The 27201-nt window shown below is 40.4% G+C and overlaps 1 protein-coding gene across 3 annotated transcripts; it reads left to right on the forward strand.

Annotated features, from left to right (window-relative positions):
- The first annotated feature begins 5 nt into the window (after positions 1-5).
- Positions 6-27063, forward strand: Ift25 (intraflagellar transport 25). 3 transcript variants are annotated; one of them, XM_055629040.1, is made up of 6 exons: positions 6-55; positions 9859-9971; positions 19980-20086; positions 21571-21639; positions 24437-24480; positions 26913-27063. In XM_055629040.1, exons 2-6 carry the CDS (start codon positions 9874-9876, stop codon positions 27024-27026), a joined length of 432 nt encoding a protein of 143 aa, XP_055485015.1. In that variant the 5' UTR covers positions 6-55; positions 9859-9873; the 3' UTR covers positions 27027-27063. The 3 variants fall into 3 exon arrangements, with proteins under 3 accessions (XP_055485015.1, XP_055485013.1, XP_055485016.1); XM_055629038.1 differs by lacking the exon at positions 6-55 and adding an exon at positions 209-296; XM_055629041.1 differs by lacking the exon at positions 6-55 and adding an exon at positions 209-277.
- The last annotated feature ends 138 nt before the right edge of the window (positions 27064-27201 follow it).

Raw genomic sequence — 27201 nt, forward strand, 5'->3', positions numbered from 1 at the left:
TGCGTGGCCGCGCGAGGGCGTGTCCCCCTGAGGCCTCTGCCGCCGCGGAGCTTGGGTAAGGGGAGTCCCGAGGCGAGCGGCGCGGGCGAGGTGGCGCATCCAGGCGGGACGTGTGCCAGGGGAGGGCGGGGTGGAGCTGCGCAGGGCGGCCGCTGGGAAGTCCGCTGAGGCGGGGCGGGGAGGAGCGGGGCGGGGCGCGCCAGGCGGGGATAGCGAGCGGACGGTCCCCTTCCGAGGAGCTAGCCGAGGCCCGGGCAGAGCGGCTCTGCGCTGCACGGTGGGCGGGCGCCCGAGAGGTGGGAGCTCGGTGGCGAGGCTGGCGGAGGGATGCGGGCGGGAAGGAAGCGGTTGTGAGGACACGCGCGGCCGACGACCGCGGGCGATGTCGCTGGCAGAGGGCCTGGCTTCTCTTGGTCCTGGAGACCTAGGCCCACTCCCCGAGGATCTTTTAGTGCCCCGTAATGATGCTTTGACCCCTCAAGAGGAAGAACAATTACAAATCACAGTTAGTATACCAAATGTAAGACATCAGCATCGTCTGAACCCGAACGGTTATAAATTGTATTTCAAGTCGATGTGGGTGCGTTCAGGCTATTTGAAATCATTTGGGCCTGGGACTTGCGGAGGAGGTGAGAGGACCGTGTCTAGGCCGCCACCTAAGAGGCAGAGGATGACTGTTTTTAAACTGACACCAGACTTACCAGTGGACGGTAGAGGAAAGGATTTGGGGCATGTAGATGTGGCCAACGAGAAAACCAACCCAGGACTTGACCCAGAGGTTTTCTGAAAGAAGTATCAGAGAGGGCCACACTGTGTGTGTGAGAAGAAATCCAATAGTCCTGGTGAAGGATAAGGCACCCAGTGCCCCTGACTGTAAAACCCAGAAAAGATGGATGGTATCCTAGAGCCTACCACTTTGGTAGACCCCCTGAGGGAATTCACGCTTACTTAGATCTAGCATGTCCTCTCAAACCGAAATCTTGGAGCTGTGGAAACGTGACTGCGGTGTGGTTTCATTGGCACGTGAAGTTGGCTTGCCTCTTTCTCATTATTTACAACAAAAACTTAATAAAAGCCCAATCTCGGCTGGGCGTGGTAGTTCAAGGCCAGCCTGGTTTACTAAATATGTCCAGGACAGCCAAGGCTACACAGAGAAACTCTTGAAAAACAAAACGAAACAGCACGATCTTGGCTGGTTTCTTCTTTGTTTAACGGGACAGATACTGGTGGTTCTAGCAGTATCCATTATGTATTAAAGCACTTGACTGCTTTTTTCTTAGAAAAAACTGAGTATTTGAAGAGTACACTCTGTATTCTGTTCATCTACTATATCTGTCAATATGAGAACATTTCCTTAAATGGTAACTTATTATTTATTTATTTAGAGAGCAGGTCTCAAGCCCAGGAAGTCCTTAAGCTCATTTCCAATCCTCCAGCCTTCACCTTCATGGTATATAGGACATCACACCTAACTTATAATTCTTTTGAAAATTAGTTGATTCTCCCTTAAAATTTTCTATCCACATGAGAGTACATACTGCATTTACCTGTTTTGAGACATTTACACCAATTCAAATAGCAAAAGTAGAATTAGGAAATATAAAAACCACGCATGTGTCTATCATCCTTTTGCAGAGGGCATGGGTCTGGAGGGACACTAAGTTTTTCAAAACATTTGTTTTTGTAAATCTTTTATTAGATTTATTTGTGTGTGCAGGAGGGCCATGCTCACGAACTTTTTCTCTCCCTCCAAACAGTGTGGAGCTTAACATTGTCCTTGAGACATCCTGCTAGAACTGAACACTGTATTCTGGATGTAAATCACACTGTCAGAATCCAGTGTTTCCTTTATCAGCTTGACAAGAACCAAATTTCAGTTGCAATTGTATTAATCGAGTGTATTACCTTGGTCCTTAGTATGTGTGAGCCCCTTATTGGTGTTCAAAGAATTTGATGGAATGGACTCTCTCTTAACTTCTTAAACTGTGTTTTGTTTGGTTAGGATGCTAGATCTCAAACCTAGGGTTTCATGCCTGCCAGGTGGGCACTTTCAGATTGGCTACACCCCCACCCTATCTTTTAGTATAATCTAAAATAACATTTAAAAAATTTACCTTTGGGACAGTGTTGTCTTATATTGAATTTTTCATGGACTAAAACAGTTAAATTTTAATATATCTAGATCAAGGGTCATAAAGGGCCAAAAAGGATTTTAGGCTTTATAGTCAGATGGTCACTCAGTTCTGCTACACAAAGCCATAAACAATCTGTAAACGTTGAGTATAACCTGTACCAATGAAACTGCTCTTTGTAGCTTGTTCTCTCTCTTCCTCCTTCACTTTGATTGAACCCAGGATCATAAACATGCCACACACATGCTATACAACTGAACTACGCCCCCTCCCTCGGCCATTTCTTTTTGAGAGCCAGTTCTGCCATTTAGTGTACAAACTAACATCTCAGCTTTGCCTTGTCTGCAGAGTTAATAAGCATGCTTCTTATACCTTAATTAACAAAGATGTTATTTCAAGTATCTTTACGTAATTGCCCCCTCAACCCACGGTTAGGGTCTTGCTCTTTAGCTGATGGACTGAAGTTTACTCTATAGCCCAGGGTGCCGAACACTTGTGATAATCTTGCTTTTAGCCTCCCACATGCGTTGATTACAGATCTGTGCCACTATGCCAAGCCACATAAGTGCTGAGTAGGATTATAGCTCAACAGTAGTTCATGGGCCTAGCATTCTGAAAGCCCTAGCTTCCTAGCACTATACAAAAATATTCAAATTTTAAGAAGTGCTGAATAGGAAAATAATAAAAATCTCCTACAAGTTTATTTTGTTTTCCTTGAGTATAGCCATTCAAAGAGTTATAAGTAACTGTTGAAAGTACTGTCTGCCATCCAGCCCTGGCCCAAAGTGTATCTTCCTAATATTTGTTAAAATTTGTATAACAGGGCTGGAGAGATGGCTCAGAGGTTAAGAGCACTGACTGCGCCTCCAGAGGTCCTGAGTTCAATTCTCAGCAACCATCTATAATGAGATCTGGTGCCCTCTTCTGGCATGCGGGTGTACATGCAGACACAATGTTGTATACATAATAAATAAATATTAAAAAAAAAAATTTGTGTGACAAACATGTTCCTAACTGATAGGAACTCCAAGAAAGAAAAAGAAAGCTACCTTGGTATAACTTATTAGTTAATGTTTTTATTACCTTCAATTCTACTTGTGTCTACATTTTCAATTCTTAATAAATTTTATTTGTTATTAACATCTAGGTCCATCAGCATGTATATATAGGAATTCTCCGTTTTTCTTCTTTTAGAAGTAAGCCTTAACATATTCATCTGAGTAGGGTTTGGTGGCGCACACCTTTGATCCCAGCACTCAGAAGGCAGAAGCAGGCAGATCTCTGAGTTTGAGGCCAGCCTGGTCTATAAAGGGAATCCAGGAAGAGAATCCAGTATAGCCAGGGCTAAACACAGAAACCCTGTCTTGAAAACAAAGAAACAAACAAACAAAAACAATATTCATCCATTACCAATTCTCTGGTATCAGTAGTATAAAGGTGGTGGAGAGATTTGTCAAGAAAAATGCACACAGAAGTGTTAGAACTTGTCTTTCACAGTATGACGACAGCTTTCAGTACTATTGATACTGTTTTAAACTCTAAGTGAAACTTTTTGAAACTTTTAGGCTAATAGAAAGACTGAAAAGAAATGAAATAAAAGGTATCAGGAATTAAAATAATGCCTACAAGATGGTTCAGCAGGGAAAGTGCTTGCTATATAAGCGTGGGCTTATATGAGTTTGTGGGCAAGCGTGAACGTGATACCCCGAAGTCACATAAAGATGGAAGAAGAGAACTGACTCCTCAGTTGTCCTCTGACCTTCACCGACTGTGGAGCTCACACCCACATAAACATCATACAGACACACTTAGCAGTAATAATAAAGTTATTAAAAAATGTAGATTATAGAAATTATTGAAGAGGTATAGAAATCCTGAACAGAACTACCAAATTTGAAATAAAAAGTTGTCCTAGAGCTGGGCTGGGTGGCACACAGCTACTCATCTGTGATTCTAGCACGGGGGAGGCCAAGGCCAGAGAATCCAGGTTTGAGGCCTCACTGTAAACATAGTGAGAACTTGTTTGAAAAGAAAGAAAGAGAGAGAGAGAGAGAGAGAGAGGGAGGGAGGGAGGGAGAAAGAAAGAAAAAGAAAACAAAAAACAAGGACCTACAAACAGTAAATCGGGTATGGCTCAAATAACCCCTTACTGTGTGTGTGTGTGTGTGTGTGTGTGTGTGTGTGTGTGTGTGTGTACCACTGTGCGCATGTGTTACAAAACCTAGACAAGCACTCTCCCACTAAACCATTTCCCCTAATAATCCCTACTCTAAATAAATTGTTCCAACAACTAGAAAAAGAGGGCAAACTTTCCAGCTCCTTATTTTTTTTAAATATCTTAATTTCAGGGCTATAAAACTGATTAATTGACAAAAATTCTAAGTCTTTGGAAAAGAATACATCTTGGGCATGTAGACTTTTTTTTTTGGCCAGGATCTGGGGATACTGTAGCAACAAACAAACAAACAAAAACAACTTTATTTAAATGATCACATTAATCTCCTTAAAATTTATATGCTCATCTTAATACATGTATTTTATAGGCTGTTTATGCACATTTAAAAGAAAAAATTTAACTAGTACAAAAGAGTTTTTGCAACAATAAGATCTAATAAAATATCAGTGACTGTGACATTTAGTGCCAAAATGTGGTAAATACTCATTGTTTGGCTAAAAATAAAATTTTTGAATGTTGTTTTTAAAAGATTCCCTCTACAGTAGCAGTAAAAACTATGATGACCAAGAAGATGTTGATAAAGCTGTGAAATATTTTAAGCACTTAAAAAGTCTTAAGCAGGGTGGTGGTGGGGCACGTCTTTAGTCCCAGCATGTGGGAGGCAGAGGCAGGCAGATCTCTAAGAGCCCGAGGCCAGCCTGGTCTACAGAGCAAGTTCCAGGACAGCCAGGGCTACCCAGAAAAACCCTGTCTTGCAAAACAAAACAAAAAAGTCCTAAGTAAGTACAGACATATGCTAGATACATGACATTCATGGAAGCATGCCAATTCTTTCCAATTTAATCTGTAAACTTAACTGAATTTCAATAATCTCAAAAAGCTTTTTTTTTTTTTTAAGGTAATTTTTTGTTGTTGCTTGGGTTTTTTTGGTTGTTGTTTTTTTCTAAGACTTATTTATTTATCATGTATACAATATCTGTGTACATGTACAGAAGAGGGCACCAGATCTCATTATAGATGGTTATGAGCCACCATGTGGTTGCTGGGAATTGAACTCAGGACCTTTGGAAGAGCAGACAGTGCTCTTAACCTCTGAGCCATCTCTCCAGCCCTCAAAAAGCTTTTTTTAAACATAACTTGATATAATTATTTTTAATAAGGTTCAGGAATTGTTTTTAATAAGGTTTAAAGTATAGTACCAAATAAAATTTAAAAAATAGGGGAACTTACCTCACTAAATACTAAAATGTAAACCTATGGTGACATAGGCCTATAATCCTGGCATATAAGAGGAGCACATACAAGTTCAAGGCCAGGTCAGGCTACATAAAAAGACCCTATGTAGGAAAAAGAAGAAAAACAATGTATACTGTATTCTGTCATTTGCTTTCAGTCCGTGCCTTTACGAAATTAGAGTGTGTCTCTTGAAAATATTATTTGGTTGATTTTTAAATTCAATTTAATGAGCTGGTGCTTAATTTTCTCATGTAAATGAAAAAAATAATGTATTTATGTTTAAATCTGTGTTCCTGCCATCTTACAGGATAGTTGAGTATTTTTCTGGTGTTGCATTTTTTTTCTCCTTGGTTGACTTTTATCTTAGTCTGTTTTGTATTTCTATAATGAAATACTTGAAACTGGCTAATTTGTAAAGAAAATAGGTTTATTTAACACACTGTTCTGCAGGGCCAAGGACATTCTAACATCTGCTTGGTTTGTAGGTGATAGATAACATGTAGGGGGAAAGAGCGGTCACAAGGCAAGAGAAAGCAGGAGAGCAGGGAAGACCAGGCCTATTCAGAGAAATGAATCCACCCCTATAAAACCCAACCTACTCCCTGAGCGTAGCATTAATAACCCCTGTAGGGGTTGGTTGTGACCATTCATCTCCCAGGAAGTTTCATCTCCGAAAGTTCCCACTGCTACAGTTCCAGTAGAGACCTAACTCCTACCATCTGAACCCCAGAAGCCTTCTCTCTTTATTTGTAGGCTTCATCATTATTAGTTACTGTACAGTCCTAGAATTATTCCATGAACCCCTAACATCCCAGCGTCTCCCCGTCTGTCTCTGCCTCTGTCTGGGTTTGCAGTGCTGGGATCTAGCCCAGACATCGTGTGTGCTGGGCCAGTCAGTACTCTACCCCTGATTTGCATCCTCACCCCGTAGCCTTTTTTTTTTTTTTTTTTTTCCTTTTAAAGATTTAATGTATCTGAGTGCTCTATCTGAATGTACACCTTCATGCCAGAAGAGAGCATCAGATCTCAGTGTAGATGGTTGTGAGCCACCATGTGGGTGCTGGGAATTGAACTCAGGACCTCTGGAAGAGCAGAGGTCTTAACCGCTGAGCCATCTCGCCAGTTTCAGGTGGTAGTTAGCTCCCACAGGAGTGCTAGTAACGGAACCTGGGTACCAGGAGCAATAAATGCTATTAGCCACTGAGCCATCTCCAGTTCCCTTCACTTAATTTCTGTGAGATTTACTTTTATGTGTATGTATTTCTATGTGTGTGCCACATGGGCTGTGGGTGCCTGTGGAGGCCAGGAAAGCGTGTCAGACCTCCTCTAGCTGGAATTAGGGGTGGCTGTGAGCAATGTGGGCGCTGGAAGCTAAGCTTGGATCCCCTAGAAGAGCAGCAAGTGCTTTTAACTGCTGCATCTATCGCTTCTTCTTTCAACTCCAGCAAGTCCTTTATCATTACATTATACCTGCAGCCCATATTTATTTTCACTTATCGTTAATATCCATCTACCTACCTACCTACCTCTCTATCCATCTGCCTACCTCCCTCCCTCCCTCTCTATCCATCTACCTACCTACCTACCTCTCTATCCATCTATCCATCTACCTACCTACCTACCTCTCTATCCAACTGCCTACCTACCTCCCTCCCTCTCTATCCATCTGCCTACCTACCTACCTCTCTATCCATCTATCCATCTACCTACCTACCTACCTATCGTGTTGTGTGCATGTGTATACCATGGTACATAAGTGGAAGTGAGGACAGCTTGCAAAGTTGATTCTTACCTTCCATTATGTGCTCTGGGAATTAAACTCACACCAGGTATGGCTGGAAGCACCCTTACCTACAGAGCCACCTTGCTGGTTCCACTGATCCTTGCTTAATGCCAAATTCTGTTAAACCTAGCAAACATTTTTTTAACTTGACATACTATTTGACAAATCCTGAATTTCTGTGTTGTTACTTTTGAGTTTTCATTTCTCTTGTAAAGCTCACTTTCTGTTCACCCATTTTATCCGTGTTTTTTTCCAAGTTATTTAACAGATTCTTTGTAGTCATCTTTGTATTTTCTAATATAAATTCGCATGTGGGTAACTCCAGCACCTGAGTCAACTTTTGAGCTGTTTCTGACCTTATTTGCTTCAGTGTCCCAGCAGAAGGTAGAGTAAACAGATAATCCCCCTGGAGAGTTCACAATTTCTACATCTTCTCCTTTGTCTGGGAGCTGGGATATGGACCAAATCGAGTCTTCTGCTGGGTTAGACCATGTTGCAATTGTAAATACGCTCAGTTTATTTCTGACTTCAAGTAAGTAGTAAGCTTAGTTTCTCCTTGATTGGGTATGTCTCTTATGTACACAAGACCAAAGAATCCTTGCTTTGCTTTTCAGCTAGCACCAGCTTCCTATGAAGCTTCACAAGGGCTCGTTTCTTTGATCTCATCTCAGGTGACATGCATGGGGGATGTGCTGCAGCTGTACCTAACTGTACTTGACGGTGCTGCCCATGGCATTGATAAATCTCACAGACACAGTGAGGGAAAGACACCAGATTTTAAAAAAAGCCTGAACTATGATTCCATGTACATGAACTTTAGACAGACTTAATCACAGTGTTAGAACTAGGCCTGCTGTTCCTTGTAGGGAGGAAGGAGAGGTGGTAATTGCAAAAGGATGAGGAGGGCTGCTCACAAGCTCTAATATTTCTTTGTCTTGATGTGTTTGCTTTGTAAAAGCTTTATTGAATACACTGCTTGTGCTTTGGTCTCTCTCTCTTCCTCTCTCTCTCTCTCTCTCTCTCTCTCTTTTTGGTGCATTTTTAAATTTAGTTAGGCAACTCTTGTAACAAAACCAAACAAAGCCCAACCATAAACCAAGCATGGTGGAACATATAATCCTAGCTGTCAAAAGGTTGAGGCAGGAGGATTAGAGTTTGATTTAATAGTAAGAACCTATTTCAAAAACAAAGTTAAAAATAAAAGTCACACCTAGATTGGGAGAAGACACATGAAACAGTATTTGTATTTAGAGTATTTTTAAGATTTTTCGTGTGTGTGTGTGTGTGTGTGTGTGTGTGTGTGTGTGTGTGTGTGTTGCTAGGAACTGAACTCTGGTTCCTGGAACCCATATGTGGTGGCATGTGCTAGTCAGCCCAGTGCTGAAGAGGTGCTAATGAGAGACCCTATTTCAACGCAGGTAAATGGTATTCCTTTGCTTGTCTTCTGGTGTGTGTGTGAGAGAGAGAGACAGCAAGAGATCACACACACAGAGCTGTTACTTTGCGTCTATCTGCATCACCATAAGAACAAGTAGGTGAAGCAAAAGGAAAGATGTGAGAGAATCTTTTCTCTGTTTTATCCTCCGGTATCCTCCGTTAGTGGAGCTCAACAAGATTTTTTCAGCAGAGATGGGTTTAAGTCCCTGACAGGTGACTAGTTCAGAATTCTTAAATAAGGTTATCACTTTTCCTTATTTTATGGTTCTGCTCAGCAACTGCTGTTGTTACAGTCTCTAATTTTAGCTATTGGAGAGATTGAAGGAGGGGAATCACAGTCTGGGAGTTCTTGAGGACAGCATGTTTAACAAAGCAAAACTCGCATCTCAAGAAATAAAAAATAGTGTCAAATTCTAATTGTATGTTGGGTAGGCTTGAAATCCCAACTCACAGGAAGTAGACGAAGGAAAATCCTGAATATGACAGATCTTGTATCTATCACTCCCCAAAATGCTGCCAGGTGTGGTGGCTTATGCCTGTAATCCTAGCACTTGGGAGGCTGGGCCAGGGAGATTACTTTCTAGGACAGCCTAGGCCACTAATGATTTCTAGACCATCCCAGGCTACAGAGTGACTCACACTAAAGAATAAAAACCCCAAAGCAAATATTTGATACTTGAATTGATAAGGGTATAGATACTCAAAAAATACCTGGTTTTACCCTCTAACTTTTTAAAAAAAAATCATAAATACATCTATGAACAGTAAAAAAATACCCACAATTTATGTCAGCATAGCTGGTTAACTATGTAATTAACTACGTAATTACTGAGGGTTTTAATTTTAGACGCAGAATAATGATGTCAGTTCAAGTAGTCAAAGACATTTTGTGGAGCACAGAAGTGGAAGTCATCATATCTTACAGGTCCTCCCAGGAAGCAGGCAGAAGTTTGCACAAACAATCGTGTGCAAGCCCCTCCCACATCTTGAATAGCTTGGTTGTTAAACTGTGTGCTAGGCAACAGCCTTGCTTTCTCTTCCCTTGAAAATCAGGAGTTTGCTTTCTTATTTCTGTATCTCTATAAAACTTGCAGGCTACATATTTTGAGATGAGGAAGGTTGATCTCTGTTTGAGCTCTGAAGGGACTGAGGTGATCCTGGCTACCTCGAGTGATGAAAAGCACCCGCCTGAAAATATCATTGATGGGTAAGAGTGACTCTTCCTTTTGTCCTAATTCTAGGAGCCCCTCGAGTACTGGGGCCCTATTTTATTACAGCTGACACTATTAAGCAGTTTAATAAATATTTAGTGAGCTAGCTGACTCCATAGTATCTATTTGCAGAGTCATTCTTTGAACTAATTCAATTATGAATAAGGTTTTTATCCTTATTAATTCTTACACTGACCTCTTTGTGCAAACAAGTTCAATTCTTTTTCATTTTATTCTCTTCTTCAGTGCTGAAAATTAGACCCAGGCCCCTCCTATCACAGACAAGTGCTCTACTATCATGCTGTTCCCTCAGCTCTTTTTATGTTTATTTGTGCTTTGGGTGTTCTAAGACAGGGTCTTACTGAGTAACCCAGATTCATAGTAAACTTAAAATTCTCCTGTTTCAGAGTCTGGAATTATAGTTGCATTCCACCATTCCTACTTTTCACATAGATGTGCATTAGTGCTTTGAGATTTACTCATTTGCTTATAGGTATGTATATGCCCCACATGCAATGCCTGAGGGCAGAAGAAGGTGCTGGGTCCCCTAGAACTGGACTTATAGACAGTTGTGAGCTGCTGTGTGGGTGCTGGAAACCAAATCCAGGTCCTCTGCAAGAGCAGCCAGTGCTCTTAATTGTTGAGCCATCGCTTCAGCCCAAAAATAGGTTTTAAAGAGTGGTTTGCCGAGACAAAAAACCAAAACAGTAACTTCATGTTATGGAAGAATAAATTTTAATATCTGTTTTTGGTTTAGTTTCAGATTTTTCTTGGAAATAGAAATATATAAACATTATTACTTCACATATACTGTTTGTTTGCTTGCTGGTTTATGCAACATCTTTGCTAATCTGAATGCCTCACTTCTTGCCCTTCCTGCATTGTGTGTTTCATTCCAATTTCCACTTGGCCAGAGCTAGAGCTTATTCTAGGTAGAGGTGAGTAGTGTTCTCAGACCTTTAATTCCAAGAAAAAGCGGCTGATGGAGAACACACCTCTTTTATTTACCTTAAAATTTTACTTTATATGTAGGTTTTGCCTGCACAGACATCTTTGCAGATGTGGTCAGTGCCTGGAGAGAATATCTTGACAGGAGTTACAGACCATTATGAGCCACCATAATGAGCCATTATGAGCCACCATATTCTTCTGGGAGAATAGCCAGTACTCTTTTTAAATATAATTTATTTAATTTTATTTTATATGCATTGGTGTGAGGGTGTCAGATCCCCTGGAACTGGAGTTACAGTTGTGAGCTGCCAGTGGCTGCTGGGAACTGAGCCCACCCAGGTCCAGTGGAAGAGCAGCCAGTGCTCTTCACCACTGAGAACATTTCTTTTAAATAGCTCATTTCTTTTAAATAGCTTATTATTCTTAAAACCTTCAGGGTGTATGCATCATCACAATTCGGTGGAATCATACTGTTTTAGAGCTGAAAAGATTTATTAGGCTATCTTTACTTTAGACTTGTAGAAAGACAGGTGTACACATTAAACACTTAGTTTTACTTGCTTAGGCAAAGCCAGTTATATTCTATTGTGTGGGGACAAGATCTTTGCAATCAGACTTTTTCCTTCACGATCAGCTGCTGCTCCTTGCTAACACATTTTCCCTCAGGTGGGGTTGCTTCATGTGCTTGCTAGACCCCAGTAGCACTTGCTTTAAGTCCCTGTTATAAAAATTGTCTGATTTGATTTTTTTGTTTCTTTTTTAATTGCTTATCTGTAATGTTATATCCTCTCTCTGCTATGAATTCTTAGAGATCAGCTTCTGTTTTGCTTATCTTTGACTCTATAGGATTTTGAACTGTTTGTTGATGAGGTTGTTGATTTAAAAGACCAAATATTTGTTAAACTTGGCTAAAGTTGGAAAGTCTGAGAGAGGAATTTATACACATGTATGCTTGAGGGCACACACACATACATCTGTGCACACTTATGTATGTGACTGCAAATTTGGGGCTTTACAATTTGGGAAGTAATAAACACATATAAAAACTTCACCTGGGCATGGAATCTCATACCTAAAGTCTTATAGTCATGGGCAGTATAGGCTGAGGTAGGAGGAGTATTGCTTTCAGTGCTAGCTTGGTCTACATGAGACCCTGTCTCAAAAGGCAAAAAGGAGATTGAAGAGCTGTCTCAGAAGGTAAGAGTGCTTGCTGCTCTTGGAGAGGAGTAGAGTTTGTTCTCAGTGCCCATGTTAGATGGCTCACCACCTCCTGTAAACCCAGCTCCACACATATACATAAATAGAGTAAATAAAGTTTTTTTTTAAAGATTTATTATGCATACAGTGTTCTGCCTGCATGTATGCCTGCAAGCCAGAAGAGGGCACCAGATCCCATTTACAGATGGTTCTGAGCCACCCTGTGGTTGCTGGAAATTGAACTCAGGACCTCTGCAAGAGCAGCCAGTGCTCATAATCTCTGAGCCACCTCTCCAGTCTGTAAATACACTTTTTGAAAAAGTGTTTTCATCCTCATTTTAAAGATTAACAAAGATTACCAAAGGTAAAACAATTTGTTTTAAAAAACATACCAGTAAACGAATGATAGAATGAACACGCATGTCTTCTAAATCCCAATTAGAGGATCTATTTGATAGCACAAACGTAAGGCTTGAATCAGAGACTTAGCACCTGCCTTTACTTGTGTCTCATGGCTTTCCTTTGTTTTGTATTTCCTGTGAAAGGCAAGTAATAGTTATTTATCCCACTGATGTGGTATAGAAAAATTAGAGTACATATATACACAGAACTGCAGAAAATTGTCTTAAGTTCTTCATTCAGAATAGAAATCTTTCCGGAAACACCCATCACTTTTAATTGGAGATGTATCACTTTTCTAAGGCAAGATCAATTCCATTTACCCTGCAACACCCCCCTCTTTTTATAGTCTAAAAATGTGATGTGTGTGAGTATTTTCTGCACGTGTGGATATGTATGTCCTGTGTGTGCCTGCTGCCCATGGAGGCAAGAAGAGAGCATCAGATCTCCAGAGATTTGAGCTGTAGGCAGTTGTGAGTTCTCATGTGGGTGCTGGGAACTGAACCCAGGTCCACTGCATGAGAAATACATTCTCTCAACTGCTGGGCCTTCTCTCCAGCCCTTTTTTTTATTGTGTGTGTGTGGTTTTTTTTTTTTTGTTTGTTTGTTTGTTTTGTTTTGTTTTTTGACAAAGTCTGAAGTGTGGAGCTGACTGGCGTTGACCTTGCCAGGATCCTTCCATCTTAGCATGAGCCAGCCCACCCTGTCAGCATGTTGTGGGTTTCTTCCGCTTACATGATTTAAGGTTCCTCTGTCTTTTCCATATCACTGCTTATTTTTTGTTACTATCAGACAGTTTCAATTGTGTTGATAGAGCATATAGTATTGTGTGTTGTAAGTAGGTAGACATTATTTGTAGTTTTCCACTTTTACTTAAAAACATCAGCATAGGGCTAGTGAGATGGCTCTGCAGGTGAAGACACTTCCTGTTCAAGCCTGATGACCGGAAATTGAATGCCAGAATCCACAGAAGGAAGGAACTGCTTCTGAGTCCTGAAAAGTTGCCCTCTGACCTCCGCCACTTAAAGGCCACTGTTTGCTTTAATACATCACATACATTAATGATAATAATAATATAGATAATAAGGAAACTCAATATAAGAGAAGAAAGCACATGCTGACAGGTCTAAAAACTCAGAAAACCCCAAGTTGGATCAATATAAAGATCATGTCCCAGTAAACACTGAAAAAGAAAGAAATATTTAAACAACTGGAGCAAAAGAACTAAGATTTGCTGAGGACCAGCGGTGATGATGACAGTAGGCTGGCTTACTAGAGCGAGCTCAGCAGCAGCATAGTGTCTGACAGATGCTAAGGAAGAAACACAAACATAAAAATTGTCAACCCGGAAGTTCTTCCTTACTAAAACGTAGTTCCAAAGTAATATCTTATTTGTTACAAGTAAATCTGCTGACAGAAAATATTAAAGGAAGTTTGCAATTTGAAAGGGTATAAGGCCAGATGAAAACTCAAACCTATATGAAATGTATTAGAAATAGTAAATATTTGGATAACTTTAAATGCCTCTATTTTTCTGAGTGTTTTTTTTTTTGAGAGCTAGCTAATCACGTAATGATTAAAAATATTATATTGTGGAATTAATTATATATGTAAAATATATAACAATAGCATAAATGAAATTCCAGGTGACTTGACAAGGCTCTCTTTCTACCCTTTTTTCCTACTTTTTCCTGTGTTTTTGTGTGTAGCATACGTGGTGGTTTGAGTAAGAATGATCTCCATAAGCTCGTCTATTTGAGTACTTGGGCCCAGTTCTTGGAACTGTTTGGAAAGGATTAGAAGGCATGGCCTTGTTAGAGGAGGTGTGTCATTAGGCCTGGGCTTTGAAGTTTTAGGAGCCTGTGATGTTGCCAGTTACCTCTTTGCCAACGAGTATGTAAGCTCTCATTGATTTCAGTGCCATGTATGACTGCCTGCTGCCATGCTTCCTGACATGGTGGTAATAGCTAACCCTGTAGAACTGTGAGCCCCAGTTTTTATTTTTTTATCAATTGCTTTGGTCATGGTGTTTTATCATAGCAATTGAAAAGTGACTAAGATACTGTACATGAATGAGTGTGTGTGTGTGTGTGTGTGTGTGTGTGTGTGTGTGTGTGTGTGTGTGGTGTGTTTCTGTGTGGGTGTATGTGGAGTCCTGAGATTGATATCCAGAATCTTCCTCTATTTATTGATTGCTCTTCCACTTTATTTACTGAGGCAGGGTTTCTCGGTGAAATCCAGAGCTCACCAATGACAAGGCCAGTCTTGCTAGCCAGCTTGCTCTGGGCATCCTTTCACTCCACCTTTCTAAGCTTTGTCTATCTGGAATTGATATGAGGTCTAGAGAACCAAACTCTGTCTCTCTTGCTTCCATGGCAAGAACTTTAACTGCTGACCCATCTCCCCAGTCCCACAGGTTCTTATACAGTAACTTCGAGAGTTACCACTATAACGCTTTTAAAAGTAAACAAAAGAAAAAGGTAGCCTGATGTCATGGTATGTACCTGTATTCCTACCACTTGAGAGCCTGAGGCAAGAAGACCAAAAATTTGAGGCCAGCTTAAGCTATACAACAAGACCCTTTTCCCAAAAAGGGGGTGGGGTGCATAGTGGTTCTGCAAACCTTTAACCCCAGCCCTTGGGAATCAGAAGCAGGTGGATCTCTGCGAATTTAAGGCCAGCCTGTTCTACAGAGTGAGTTCCAGACCAGCAGGGCTACACAGAGAAACTCTGTCTTAAAGAACAACTCTTTCTTTTTGGTTGTTGCTATGTCACTCAGATTGAGGAAGATCCAGAAACTTCATGGCTATGACTGTATCAATCAGCATTAGAAGCATCCAGGAGGCCAGGGTACTATTGATAGTATGCATCAACATGGACAGGTACCATCCAGGTCACTTTAGGGGAGTTGGTGTGAGGAATTACCACTTAAAGAAGAATCAGAGCTTCTGTCAACCTGGATAAATTGTGGACATTGGTCCATGAGCATTGGTCAATGAGTTGGTGATGGCTGCTAAAACCAAGACTGGAGCTACCGCAGTCACTGACCTAATATGACCCTGATAGCACAAAGTGCTGGGGAAGAGAAAGTTCCTAAGCAGCCTGTCTGTCAAGAAAGCCAAATGCTTCAGAGAACGACCTGAGGAGACTAAGGGTACTGGGAGGCTTCTGTGTCCTCAGAGCTGGAATCCACATAGGGAGCTTGATTAAATGTCAACATTCTTTAAAACAAACCCTGCATAGGGGCCAGTGACATGGCTCAGCACTCAACACCAAGCATAGTGACCTGAGATCAGTTCACATGGTGACCACAGGGTGAAGGAATGTGGACTCCTGAAGTTGTTCCTTGTCCTTTCTCTTCCCATGTGTGCCATGTGTTGCACATACATGTGGAGATATATATGTGTGTGTATATGCATGTATATGCATATACATACACATATATACATATACATACACACAAAATTTTAATTAAAAAAATCTGAATAGGTTAAAGTAAGTGGATGAAAATGGTCTTCCCCACAAACTATATATTTGAAAGAGGCTTAACCACTCATAATAAAGTAAAAAAATAAGACAGAAGATTACTAGGAATAAAGGGGTATTTTATACTGTTAGAGCTCTGCAGCGGTTACTTAGGAAGTTACAATGCTACATGTATGAGAACTAATAATTTAAAATATAATTTTTAAACTAATAATTTAAAATATATAAGGGGAAAACTGAAAAGGAAAGAAATCTGCAGTTGGATATTTTGACAGTTCCTCTCAATAAAGCTGGAACAACATAAGTCAGTAAAGATTCAGATAATCTGAACAATACTGCCAGTTATCCTGAGTAACTGACTTGAAACAGAGTCTTCAGTGGCAGCATATGAAACAAGCACACTGACTTTCCCTCACATGTTCTGGAAAATAAGTCCCGTCAATATCAGAAGGTTGAAGCCATGAAAAGAATGTTCTTAGCTGGGAGTGGTAGCTCATGCCTGCATTCTCAGTACTCAGAAGGCCTCTGGGCTACACAGTGAGGCCCTGTCCCTGGAGTGAACAAAATAAAACCAACATGAAGTTTCAACTGGGGAATGCAGAAAAAGAAACATGTGGGCTCAGGATGTCAGTTGGTGGACTGCTTGCCCAGCATTCATGAAGCCCTGGCTGTGATCTCCAGTTCCAGTCACAGTCCTAGTGCTCAGGGCATGAGGCAGGAGAATCCTAAATTCAAGGCCAGTGTAACTACATGTAGAGACTCTGTCTCAACAACAAACAGAAATAGAGAGAGGGGGAAATATTCAGTACTAAAGAGAAAGAAGCTATATTAATAGAGTCTGAAAGACTAGCCATTACATTATAGATAACAGAGCCAAGCCAATAGATTTAACAATTTAGAGGAAAGGGACAAATCTTCAAATCTCTTAAACTGTAAAATGGTACAAGGCTGGGCTAGAGGGATGGTTCAGCAATTAAGAGCACTGGCTGTTCTTCCAGAGGACCCTCGTTCAATTCCCAGCACCCGTGTGGCAAATCAAAGTTGTTTGTAACTCCAGTTCCAAGAGATCCAGTGCCCTCTTCTGGTCTCCATAGGTACTGTGTACACACGGAACACGGATAGACATGCTGGAAAACAGCCATATACATAAAATTAAAAAACTTAAATGACACAAAGTAAAGTAGAAAACCTGAACAGACTCCTATCAGTTATAGAAGCTATCAAGTACTCAAAGAAGAAATATGAATATTTTACAAACCCTTATAAAATAAGCAAAGGTGGAGCATAGCTCAGTGGTAAAGTGCTCGCCTGCCATGCTTGAGGCTGCCTGGACTCAGTCAGCAGCAGGTGGGAAATTTCCCACCAAGTATGCTAGCGTCATTCTGTAGTCAAAGCCAGACAGCACCACAAGAAAGAAGATTGAAGACCAGTGTTCTTCCTGAAAGTAAATTACAATTTTTTAACATTGTAAATATTAACACATTAAATATTTTAAATTGCATTGGACATAGTGTAGCACATTCTTGTAACACCCACACTGGAGAGGCTGAGGCAGGAGCGTCATGAGGACAGCCTGATTTTTGTAGCAAGTCCCTGTCTTAACCAATCAAAAACAAAACCACAAAGTCCCAAAAAACTGAGCCTAAAAGGCATAGTTTACCCTGGGAATACGAGACTGATACATTCACAATATCACAGGACTATAAGGGTGAAGTATAATAATTCACCATATTAGAATGAGCATATGCCTGTAAGTTCCAGCATATGCCTGTAAAGGCAAGATCAGAAATTCAGAGTCAGTCTCGGCTACACAGTGAGTTTAGAGATAGCCTGGGTTATGCACATGAAAGTTCATCCTGGTATCTGCTCAACAACCCAAAGAGAGAGGGTCCTCCAGTCTGATAAAGACACATAAAACCTTTTCATCTCAGTAAAACCAGAACTACTTCCCCCCTAAGATTGGAAAAGTTCTCTCTGGTTCTGTCTTCTGGAGATCTCATTGAGTACACTAAGATAAGAAGCGATATAAAAGGCAGAGAGATGAGAAACACAGTAAAACTGTCTGTCCACAGATTATGTGGCTGTTTTCATAGAACCCCCCTTCCAAAATCAAAACAAAAAACAAAAAATGATCGTAATGGCAAAAGCCTATAATCCAAACACTTGAGAAGCTGAGGTAGGAGGATAAAGACTTAGCGAGGCTACACAGTTAGACCCTGTCTCAGTCCCCTGAGTCAAAAGAAAAAATGTGGGTGTAGGAGAAATTTATAGAGCTACTTACTAAGTAAACTCAGTGGATAAAAAAATCAAGGTATTATTAAAATATTGCTGTGTTTTAGTTGGAAGTAAAAAAATTTAAATTTCACTTATTGAGGCTGGAGATGTAGCTTAGTTGGTAGAGTGCTTGCTTACATTATAAGGCCCAGGTTTAGTTCCCAGAACGGTATACAACTGAGTGTGGAGGCGCACACGTGTTATCCCAGCACTCGGGACGTGGAGAGATGAAGAAGCAGGAGGGTGAAAAGTTCGGTCATCCTTAGATACACAGCAGGGTTAAGGCCAGCCTCAGCAACGTAGTGAGCCCCGGCTTCAAAAAATAGAACAAGGGCTAGAGAGATGATTCAGCGGGTAAAAGCGCTAGCTGCTCTTCCAGAGGACCTGGTCTCAATTCCCAGTACCCACATGGCAGCTCCCAATTGTCTGTAACTCCTGTTCCAAGGGATCCTATATCCATACACAAACATACATTCATGTAGTCGAAATACTAATGTACCTAAAATAAAAAAAAATAACCAACAAGCTAGGGGGTAGCTCAGCAGTACAGACCTTGCCTAGCATATCCAAGGCTTCTAGTTCACTCCCCAGCACTGAAAAAAAAAAAAAAAAGCTGCAAAGGAATGAACATAGTAATTTCATTGCATAAACCATTGCATGGCCCGTGGTTATAGAAATCAAAGCAGTTGTTGGCTAAGGGATATTGAAATGATCTGGAAGAAAGATAAGGGAATTTCTGGAATCATGGGAATGTTCTATGTCCTCACTGGGGGTATTTGTTACCGTAGTAAATGAGTTGCATGAGAATATACATTTGTCAAAACCCATTACACTGAAATTTCATTGTACGTAACTTTTGTTCCTCAAAAAAAGTAATGAAAAGGCTTATATGTTTAAAATAGAAATGATTATTTCTGTGGTCACCGCCATACCTGTAGCATACTATTTCATATATGGTATATTGACTATAGAAGTTTTATATATATATATATATATATATATATATAGAGAGAGAGAGAGAGAGAGAGAGAGTACATATTTATATGAGAGACTTGAAGATTCATGTTTTTTTTTTCAGCAAATGTTGTTCATATACTATGGGTCCCCTACTATAATAGTTATTAGGGACATAAAAATAAAGAAAAGCAAGTGTCTGGGTCTATAGGAGCCATAAAGGCAGAAGAGATAGATGTCTAGAGTGGGAACCAGTGCTACGAGGCAAGTGGACATGGTTCTCATCTGCTGGAGTTGGAGAAGGGACCATAAACTTCTGCAAGAGGAAGAAGGACTTTGGGGTCAAGGGAACTCACTAAGTTACGCAGAGAAGCATGTGTCTGCATGATGTGTTTGAGGGTCATAAGCAGCCGGCTGTGGCAGCAGTGATGGGGTGATGTAGTGATGGGGGCCGTGTACTATAATGATGGAACTAGAGACAATAGTCTCTATAGTCAATAGGGACTACCGAAGGCTTTTTGAGAGGAGTGACGTCAATTCTGTTTCAGCATTTTAGAAGAGAATATCTGTCAATAGTTTAAAAAAAAAAAAAAGGACTCAGATTGGGGAGATTATAGGCAGAACTAAGTTAGAAAGGGGTTATAAAATAAAACAGTAGCTGTTTTTAATATTTACCCATTAGAACATTATGATTACATTTTTATATCTGTCTATTCCTTTTCTTCCTTTAAAATTAACACTAGGCAACCAGACACCTTTTGGACTACTACAGGCATGTTTCCCCAGGAGTTTATTATTTGTTTTCACAAAAATGTGAAGATTGAAAAGCTTGTGATCCAGAGTTACTTGGGTAAGCAAATCACACATTAATTTTTATTATCCTTTAACTTTCCATTAGAGGATAAGCAGAAGATACATGTAAACGTTTGGCAAAAAACTGATTTCTCTTTATAGCATGGGACCCAGTTTTATTGCTGAAATGGGAGGGTAGAGAGTCTGGGCTAACTGCCTTCAGCATGATTACCCTCTTGACTTGCAAATGTGAAACCCTTCCAGAGCACATCATAATTTCCATTGCGTTTACTGTGTGAAAGTCTTCGGCAGAAGATTCTACAAAGAATGTCAGAGGCTGGCTTGCCAGAATGCTAGGTTCTATGACATCTCCATCCTAGGTCCACGTAGCCTGTAGTTCTCAGATACTTGCCGTAAATCTGAGAAGCCCAATTATTCCCATTGGATAGTTTTGATTCTTCTATTGCTAATGACATTTTCTGGGGATTAGGAGTGGAATCTCCCTTTGGAACATCCAGTTCTGTCTGTGATAAAGTGTCTCAGACAGAATCATGGCAGGAAACAGAATAGATCACAGATGTTTCAAATGAGAAGACTTAATTAATAGATCTACTTATAAAAGTCAGGCCTGGACTGGAGGAATGAATAAGGGTACGGGAGTTCTCAGAAACTAGCTGCATCAGAGAGCCACTGCTACCCGGAGACAAGGAAAGGAAAGTTTTACCAGAGCCCAGGGAAATTTGGGGAATGTACGGGGGCCTGGCCAGCAGCAGCTATGGTCTTGAAGGGAAAGTGCCACCACAGACATGGTAGAAAGACAGAGTGTAGATAAAATATCCTGGTCTCACTTTTGCTCTGCCCTCCAATCTTCCGGCACCTGCCACTGGCCAGCCCCAAAGAGAAGCTAGTTGGTAAGTTAGTCTAGGGGATGTAATTCGTAGGATAGGACAGAGAAGGGAAGGCTGATTCTGGGGACAGTGGAGAACCTGTGCAGGGGGAAGATAAGTGCATGCATGGTATGTTTCTGTCCTGAGTTATGGTGGCACTAGAGTCACACAGGCCTCATGTGTGAACTCTTGTTCTGGCATTTACTAGCTCTAGGTCATTGGACACCTTGCCTGAACTTCTATAAAGTGGGCTAATAATACCTTTCTCATAAAGACTTCAGCCAAGAGAGAATGAACAAATATGTCTGACTCAAAGCATGTTCTCCATAAAGGCTTATGACCATGACTACCTGTAGTATCACAGCCAGTGTGTAAATAGTCCAGATGACACCAGATTCAGAAAAGCACTGCTAGATTTGTGCTCTGTCGTGGTGAGCACTGGCAAGCCTGCCATTATACAGTGTTTCCTGTTACTATAAGGATTTATGGAAAATCAGGTATAGCTTCCAGGGTGTGTTATTCCTGGTCCCAGCACTTTGTGTGGCACCCATCAATCTACGGCAGCCAAGGGCATCAGAGGAAAGAAGTGCGGGAACAACAGAGAATCAAGTAGACAATTAACGCTTTTATTTATTTTGCTTATTTATAATGCCAGTTCGGACCTTGAGGATTGAGAAGACCACCTCTAAAGAGCCATCCGATTTTGAGCAGTGGGTGGAAACAGGTGTGTAAGTGTGACACTATTCCTGTTCTAAGCGTGAGAGAGTAGATGCCTGGCCTCTGACTCTGTGCTAGCAAGCCAACTGCATTTTGATAAATAACAGGTGATTTTGATGATTCTTTAACACAGACAAAGCCTAGAAAAACACATTGCTGTACAGCTTTCTTCACGTACTGTTTATGTAACATTTTCAAAATTTTAGGATCCTGATCAAAAATAGAGCTGACACATTTAAGGCTTTTGTGAGCTTACATGTGACAAGCAAACTAATATTAGTTCCATACTTTTCCTTCCTGATTAATGACAGTGTTTTAAGTATCATCTGACCTGTGTATGGTGGCACATGTCCTTAGTTCCAGGATTCAAAAGGCAGAGGCAGGGGGAATCTCTGCATTTGAGGCCATCTGATCTGCATGGATCATTCTAGGCCAGTTAGTGCCACATAATGAGTCTCTTTAAAAAAAAAATGAAAACATAAGGGGCTGGAGAGATGGCTCAGAGGTTAAGAGCACTGGTTGCTCTTCCAGAGGTCCTGAGTTCAATTCCCGGCAACCACATGATGGCTCACAACCATCTACAATGAGATTTGGTACCCTCTTCTGGCTTGCATGCATACATTCAGGCAGAATACTGTATACATAATAAATAAATAAATCTTTAAAAAAAATGAAAACATAAAAGTTTTTTTTATAAATGTCATCAACTAAATTGCTATCCTCCATTTTAGCACAAACACATAAAAAAAGGCTGGGATACAAAGTGAATAAACTGTAACTAATAAAACTGTAATTAATAAAAAATAAATAAATTTAAAAAATAAAAAGGCATAAAACCATGAGGAGAAAAGAAAACATATACCTAGTGAATCAGGCAAATGTAGATCAATAGATATTATGATATAGAGGAACAGCCCAAACTTCTAGAACACAGCAGATGAGGATGTAACCTAGAGCCTTGCAAGGAAAATAAAAAGAAGTAAACTAATTTATTACATGGAACCCCAGATAGGCCTAGAATCTGAGAGCGGCAGGTGATGTGCAAAGTATGATGAGATATGCATGACTAGTTCATAATTGATTTATCTTAGTAGCATAGTATTTGTGTATAGCAGGAAGTAGGCATTGATTTAAGAAACCTAGATTTCCACTTACCATGACATAAACTTAAATTACAAAAACATAAGAAAGAGAATATAACCATATTAATTCGAGGAAAAACAACCTAAATTTAAATTTTAATGTGTAAGGATGTTTTGTCTGCATGTATGTCTATGCACCACATCCATGCCTGGTGCCCACAGAGACCAGAAAGTAGGCATCAGATCCCCTGAAGCTTCTTTCTGGGTTTGGGGAACTGAGCCCAGGTCCACTAGCAAAACAGTCAGTGCTCTTAACCACTGAGTCATCTCTGCAGCCCCCACCCTCTGCCCAACCCTTGCCACCACTTTTTATGCAGGTTTTTATTGTGTATGTAGCCTAGGTTGGTCTGGAGCTTAAAATAAATCCTTCTGCCTCAGTCTCTTGATAGCTGGGATTTGGGGTGTGTACCACCACCATCCCAGGCTAGAAGTGGAAAACATTTACTGCTAGGAAGCATGACTAAAGGAGAAGGCACAGGAAAGCAGGGGATAATAGTTTTTATTTTCTAAGGAAAGTGTTAGGAAGCAGAGAAAAAGACTCTAGAATCTTACTTCCCAAAGACTTCCCCTTTGGTGCTGGGTAGCTTTTGAAATTCTGTATGTTATTTGATATAAATTAATATCAAAAGGCATTTGATTGGGCAGAGTGCAGGGAATCTTATGAAAGAAGGGGGAGATAGAAACACCTGGAGGGGACAGGAGCTCCACAAGGAGAGCAATAGAACCAAAAAAATCTGGACACAGGTATTTTCTGAGAATGATACTACCACCAAGGACCATTCATGGAGATAACCTAGACCCCTGCACACATGTAGCCCATGGCAGCTCACCTTCCAAGTGGGTTCCTTAGTAATGGGAACAGGGACTGTCTCTGACATGAACTCAATGGCCTTCTCTTTGAGCACCCCCCCCCAAGGGGGAGAACAACCTTACCAGGCCACAGAGAAAGACAATGCAGCCACTCTTGATGAAATCTGATAAGACTAGAATCAGATGGAAGGGGAGAAGGACCTCCCCTATCAGTGGACTGGGGGAGGGGCATGGGTGGAGAAGAGGGACGTGGGATTGGAAGGGGAAAAGGGGGGAGCTACAGGTGGGATACAAAGTGAATAACTGTAATTAATAAAAATAAAATATATCTTAAAAAAGGTATTTGACATTAAATAGTTCATGTTTCTAAATGGTTCATATTTCTGGAAGACTACTCAATATAATGAATTCATGGCTAAATAAACTAACCCAGCCCACCATTATGTAAGTAGTATGTTATTGAACATGGGTGCCAGAAGAGATCATGTCTTAGGCCATTCTACAGCACAGTGAAATTTTCCAAGGGAAAATAGCTTCTTACATAAAAGTCTGTTAGGAGTTGTTCAACAAAAGGGAGGAGTTTCTGCATTTTATCATTTCCTTACTTTATATTTCTTTAGTATAACTTACATTTGCTTTGTCTTGTTTATACTCATGTACTTTGTAGCTCATTTCTTTAACCTTTAAACCAAATGTCTTCTATAAAATTTCAACCCCCAAATAATGATAATTCCCTTAAATCTGGCCTTAATTTATAGTTTGCCAAATAATTACATTTTGCTAGGCACAGATATCTGTAGCTACCTTAATATATTTGATCCTTAACGTATTTCTATTAAATTTGTGCTTTAGATTTAGTACACACAGAGGGGCAGCTTCAAAATGAAGAAATCGTGGTAAGTGTACATACTTTATAGAGATAAGGTTATCTCTAGTGAGTCAAATTTAGATTATAAAGTCTCCTGGCATGAATTATTCATGATGACTGTCCTCCTGGTATTAGCAGTTCTTTTGTCTATTCAACCATTGGCGATTGTTCTCAATAATATTATAAACTGAATGTATTATTAATTAGGCTCCTTTTTAAAAAACAATCCTGAAGAAAGTGGCTGCATGGATAAAACAGAATTGAATTCACTTATTTGTTTTATTTTGCTCCGTCATTTATTTTTTAAGTATTTGTTTATTTTCTTTCATTTGATTCTGTGGGCCGTTTAGAATAGGACACTAAAAGGGTTGAGATGTCAGAGTTGGAGTTAATTAAGCGTGAAAGGACAAGAGAGGTTTAGATAAGGGGAACTGGAGCATAGGATCAGCAACAAATTAGCAGAGAGCTGAGTGGAGAGAGAACCAGGGTTTTTTCTGACAGCATTCCACAGGGCTCTGCTTGTCAAGTGGAATGAATGCCTGCTGACAGGGAAGCTGCTGCTTCGTCAGGAGTCCTCTGTCTCTGCTGCTTTGTTGTGTCCTAGCTTTAGACAAACAGGAACTAGTAAAATTCTCCAAATTTGTTTAGTGGCCAGTGTTGGTATACAGCAACTCTCCATGGCATTTAGTGGCTTCCTATCTGCCAGGCTTGCAGCTTGGCATCCTGCCAGGAGCTGCTATGCAATCAGCATTTCAAAGACTTCAGGGCTGGGGAGAGTCAGTCCACCTGTAGTGCAAGTGTGGAGACTGGAGCTTGCCCTCCAGCACCACACAAAGATGCAGGACATGGTGGCACCCACACGTAAACCCAGTGCTGGGGAGGCACTGGGGCTCACTGGTACACACACACACACACACACACACACACACACACACGGGAGTGGCAGAAAACTCCATTAGAAGGGTTTGAATCCCACAACTTATTTTTCCCCCACCCAAGTTCGTCCAGTGACTGGGGAGACCAGTGGGATCAAAAAAACAAAAACAAAAAAAGCAGTTATGGTTAGGAAGCTTTTGCATTCTTTGGTATTGTGTTAAGGACTCATGGGGAGGGTTCTAGAAACAACTAGTAAGGCAGACTAGGAGACTGGAAACCACTCACATATTTATTACTGATAGCAGATTGACTCCATTCAATCTTCTAGCTGCTGACCATAGACCTCAACTGGTTACAACAAAAATGTGTAGAAAACTTTATATCATCTGTTGTGGTTGATAGGGAGCTGCTATGTATTCAAGTGATAATTGCTGTCCCTGAGATCTATACTGTTCTATGAGCAAATGCTCACATGTACCAAGTGATGCTGTGTAACCTTGCCTTCTAAATTGTCCCTGATTGGCCAATAAGATTGCCTGTACCTGGGCAATAGAGAGGTAGGTGGAGCTAAGGTTCATGGGATTGGAGGGCAGAAGGATCATGGGAGGGAGAGAGGCGCAGGAGAGGAGGAAGGAAGGAGAAATGAGTAAGTCGCCCTGGGTTAGTGTGAGCAAGAAACATGCGGCTGGGAAGAGCTTTCTCTGAGGATTGGCATGATGGAGAGAAGTAGCCCAAATGGAGCCTTTGGGAATTTTGAATGGGATGTGTGGCTGAGAACTAAACAAGATAGCTTAGAGAGTTAGGATCTGCCCAGCCTCAGTGTTTAAGGCATATTAAAATCTAACAGGTTTCTGTGCCATTTATTTCTGTAACAGCAGGTTAAGTAATAACTGCTGCTTTAATAACCGTGTAACTCAATATTAAAAAGCAACAGTTTTATAATAATCATCTTTTGAAAATTTAATATTATATCCCAAACTTTGTAATTATGTTTTAAGGTGCTGTTTACCTATTTACGTACATTTAAGCTAATTTATTTTTTTCTCTGTCATTACAAGTAATTCATAGTGAACATTAGTACATGCCCTGGACATTATGACATTCACCTTTTGATTACTTTCTAGGATTAAGTTTCATGGAATGGAATTACTAGGCACAAAAGTATAAACATTTTATGGCTTTTTATGTATATTGCCAAATTGCTTTCTGGGGAATTATGTAAATGTAAGAGTATAGTCTTGCTACAGGGTAGTTCGTATATTCCAAGGCATTATTAGTCAACAGAAGCCGCTTAGCATGAACAGTTCTTTAGAAAGATACTTGTAGAACAGTGGGTCAAAATGTACATTTGTAATTTTTAGTCCTCTCAGTGTTTTTCATAAAACCAAGAGTGATAGGTACCATGCTGAATCACTCCGAGACAACTGTGAGACGAAGCAGGCTCGTCTTCTAAACACTCTGGCTTATATTTTGTTGCATGTTAGAAAAATTACTCTTCATCAAAGCCTTTGTTCTGTCAAATGCTTGTTAATAGTTTGCTGGGATTGCTAAAAGAATCCATATTGATTTTTTTTTCTCTTACAGGCACAAGATGGCTATGCCACTTTCTTGAGATTCATTATCGTCTCAGCCTTCGATCATTTTGCATCTGTACATAGCGTTTCTGCGGAGGGCCTAGTAGTCTCAAATCTTTGTTAGTAATTACAACAAAGTGCTCTAAACTACTTTTAAAACATATTTATTGAAACACAAAATTATCTTTAATATTTTTACTATTAAATAGATTTGTATCACTGTTTCTACTTTTATTCATATTTTCTTCGTATTTTGGGCAAAGAAATTCTGGTTTCATGAATCACCAGTGTTGGAGGAT

The sequence above is a fragment of the Psammomys obesus genome, unplaced genomic scaffold (genome assembly GCF_907164565.1).
Source record: "Psammomys obesus unplaced genomic scaffold, mPsaObe1.curated_primary_1811, whole genome shotgun sequence".
In the NCBI taxonomy this organism is placed as follows: Eukaryota; Metazoa; Chordata; class Mammalia; order Rodentia; family Muridae; genus Psammomys; species Psammomys obesus.

Bases quoted from the DNA above. Each gene is read 5' to 3' on its own strand.
- Ift25 (XM_055629040.1), top strand. From the start codon at position 9,874: ATGAGGAAGGTTGATCTCTGTTTGAGCTCTGAAGGGACTGAGGTGATC. The intron at 9,972-19,979 runs GTAAGAGTGACT...AATTAACACTAG, and splicing joins CCTGAAAATATCATTGATGG to GCAACCAGACACCTTTTGGA. The intron at 24,481-26,912 runs GTAAGTGTACAT...TTTCTCTTACAG, and splicing joins TTCAAAATGAAGAAATCGTG to GCACAAGATGGCTATGCCAC.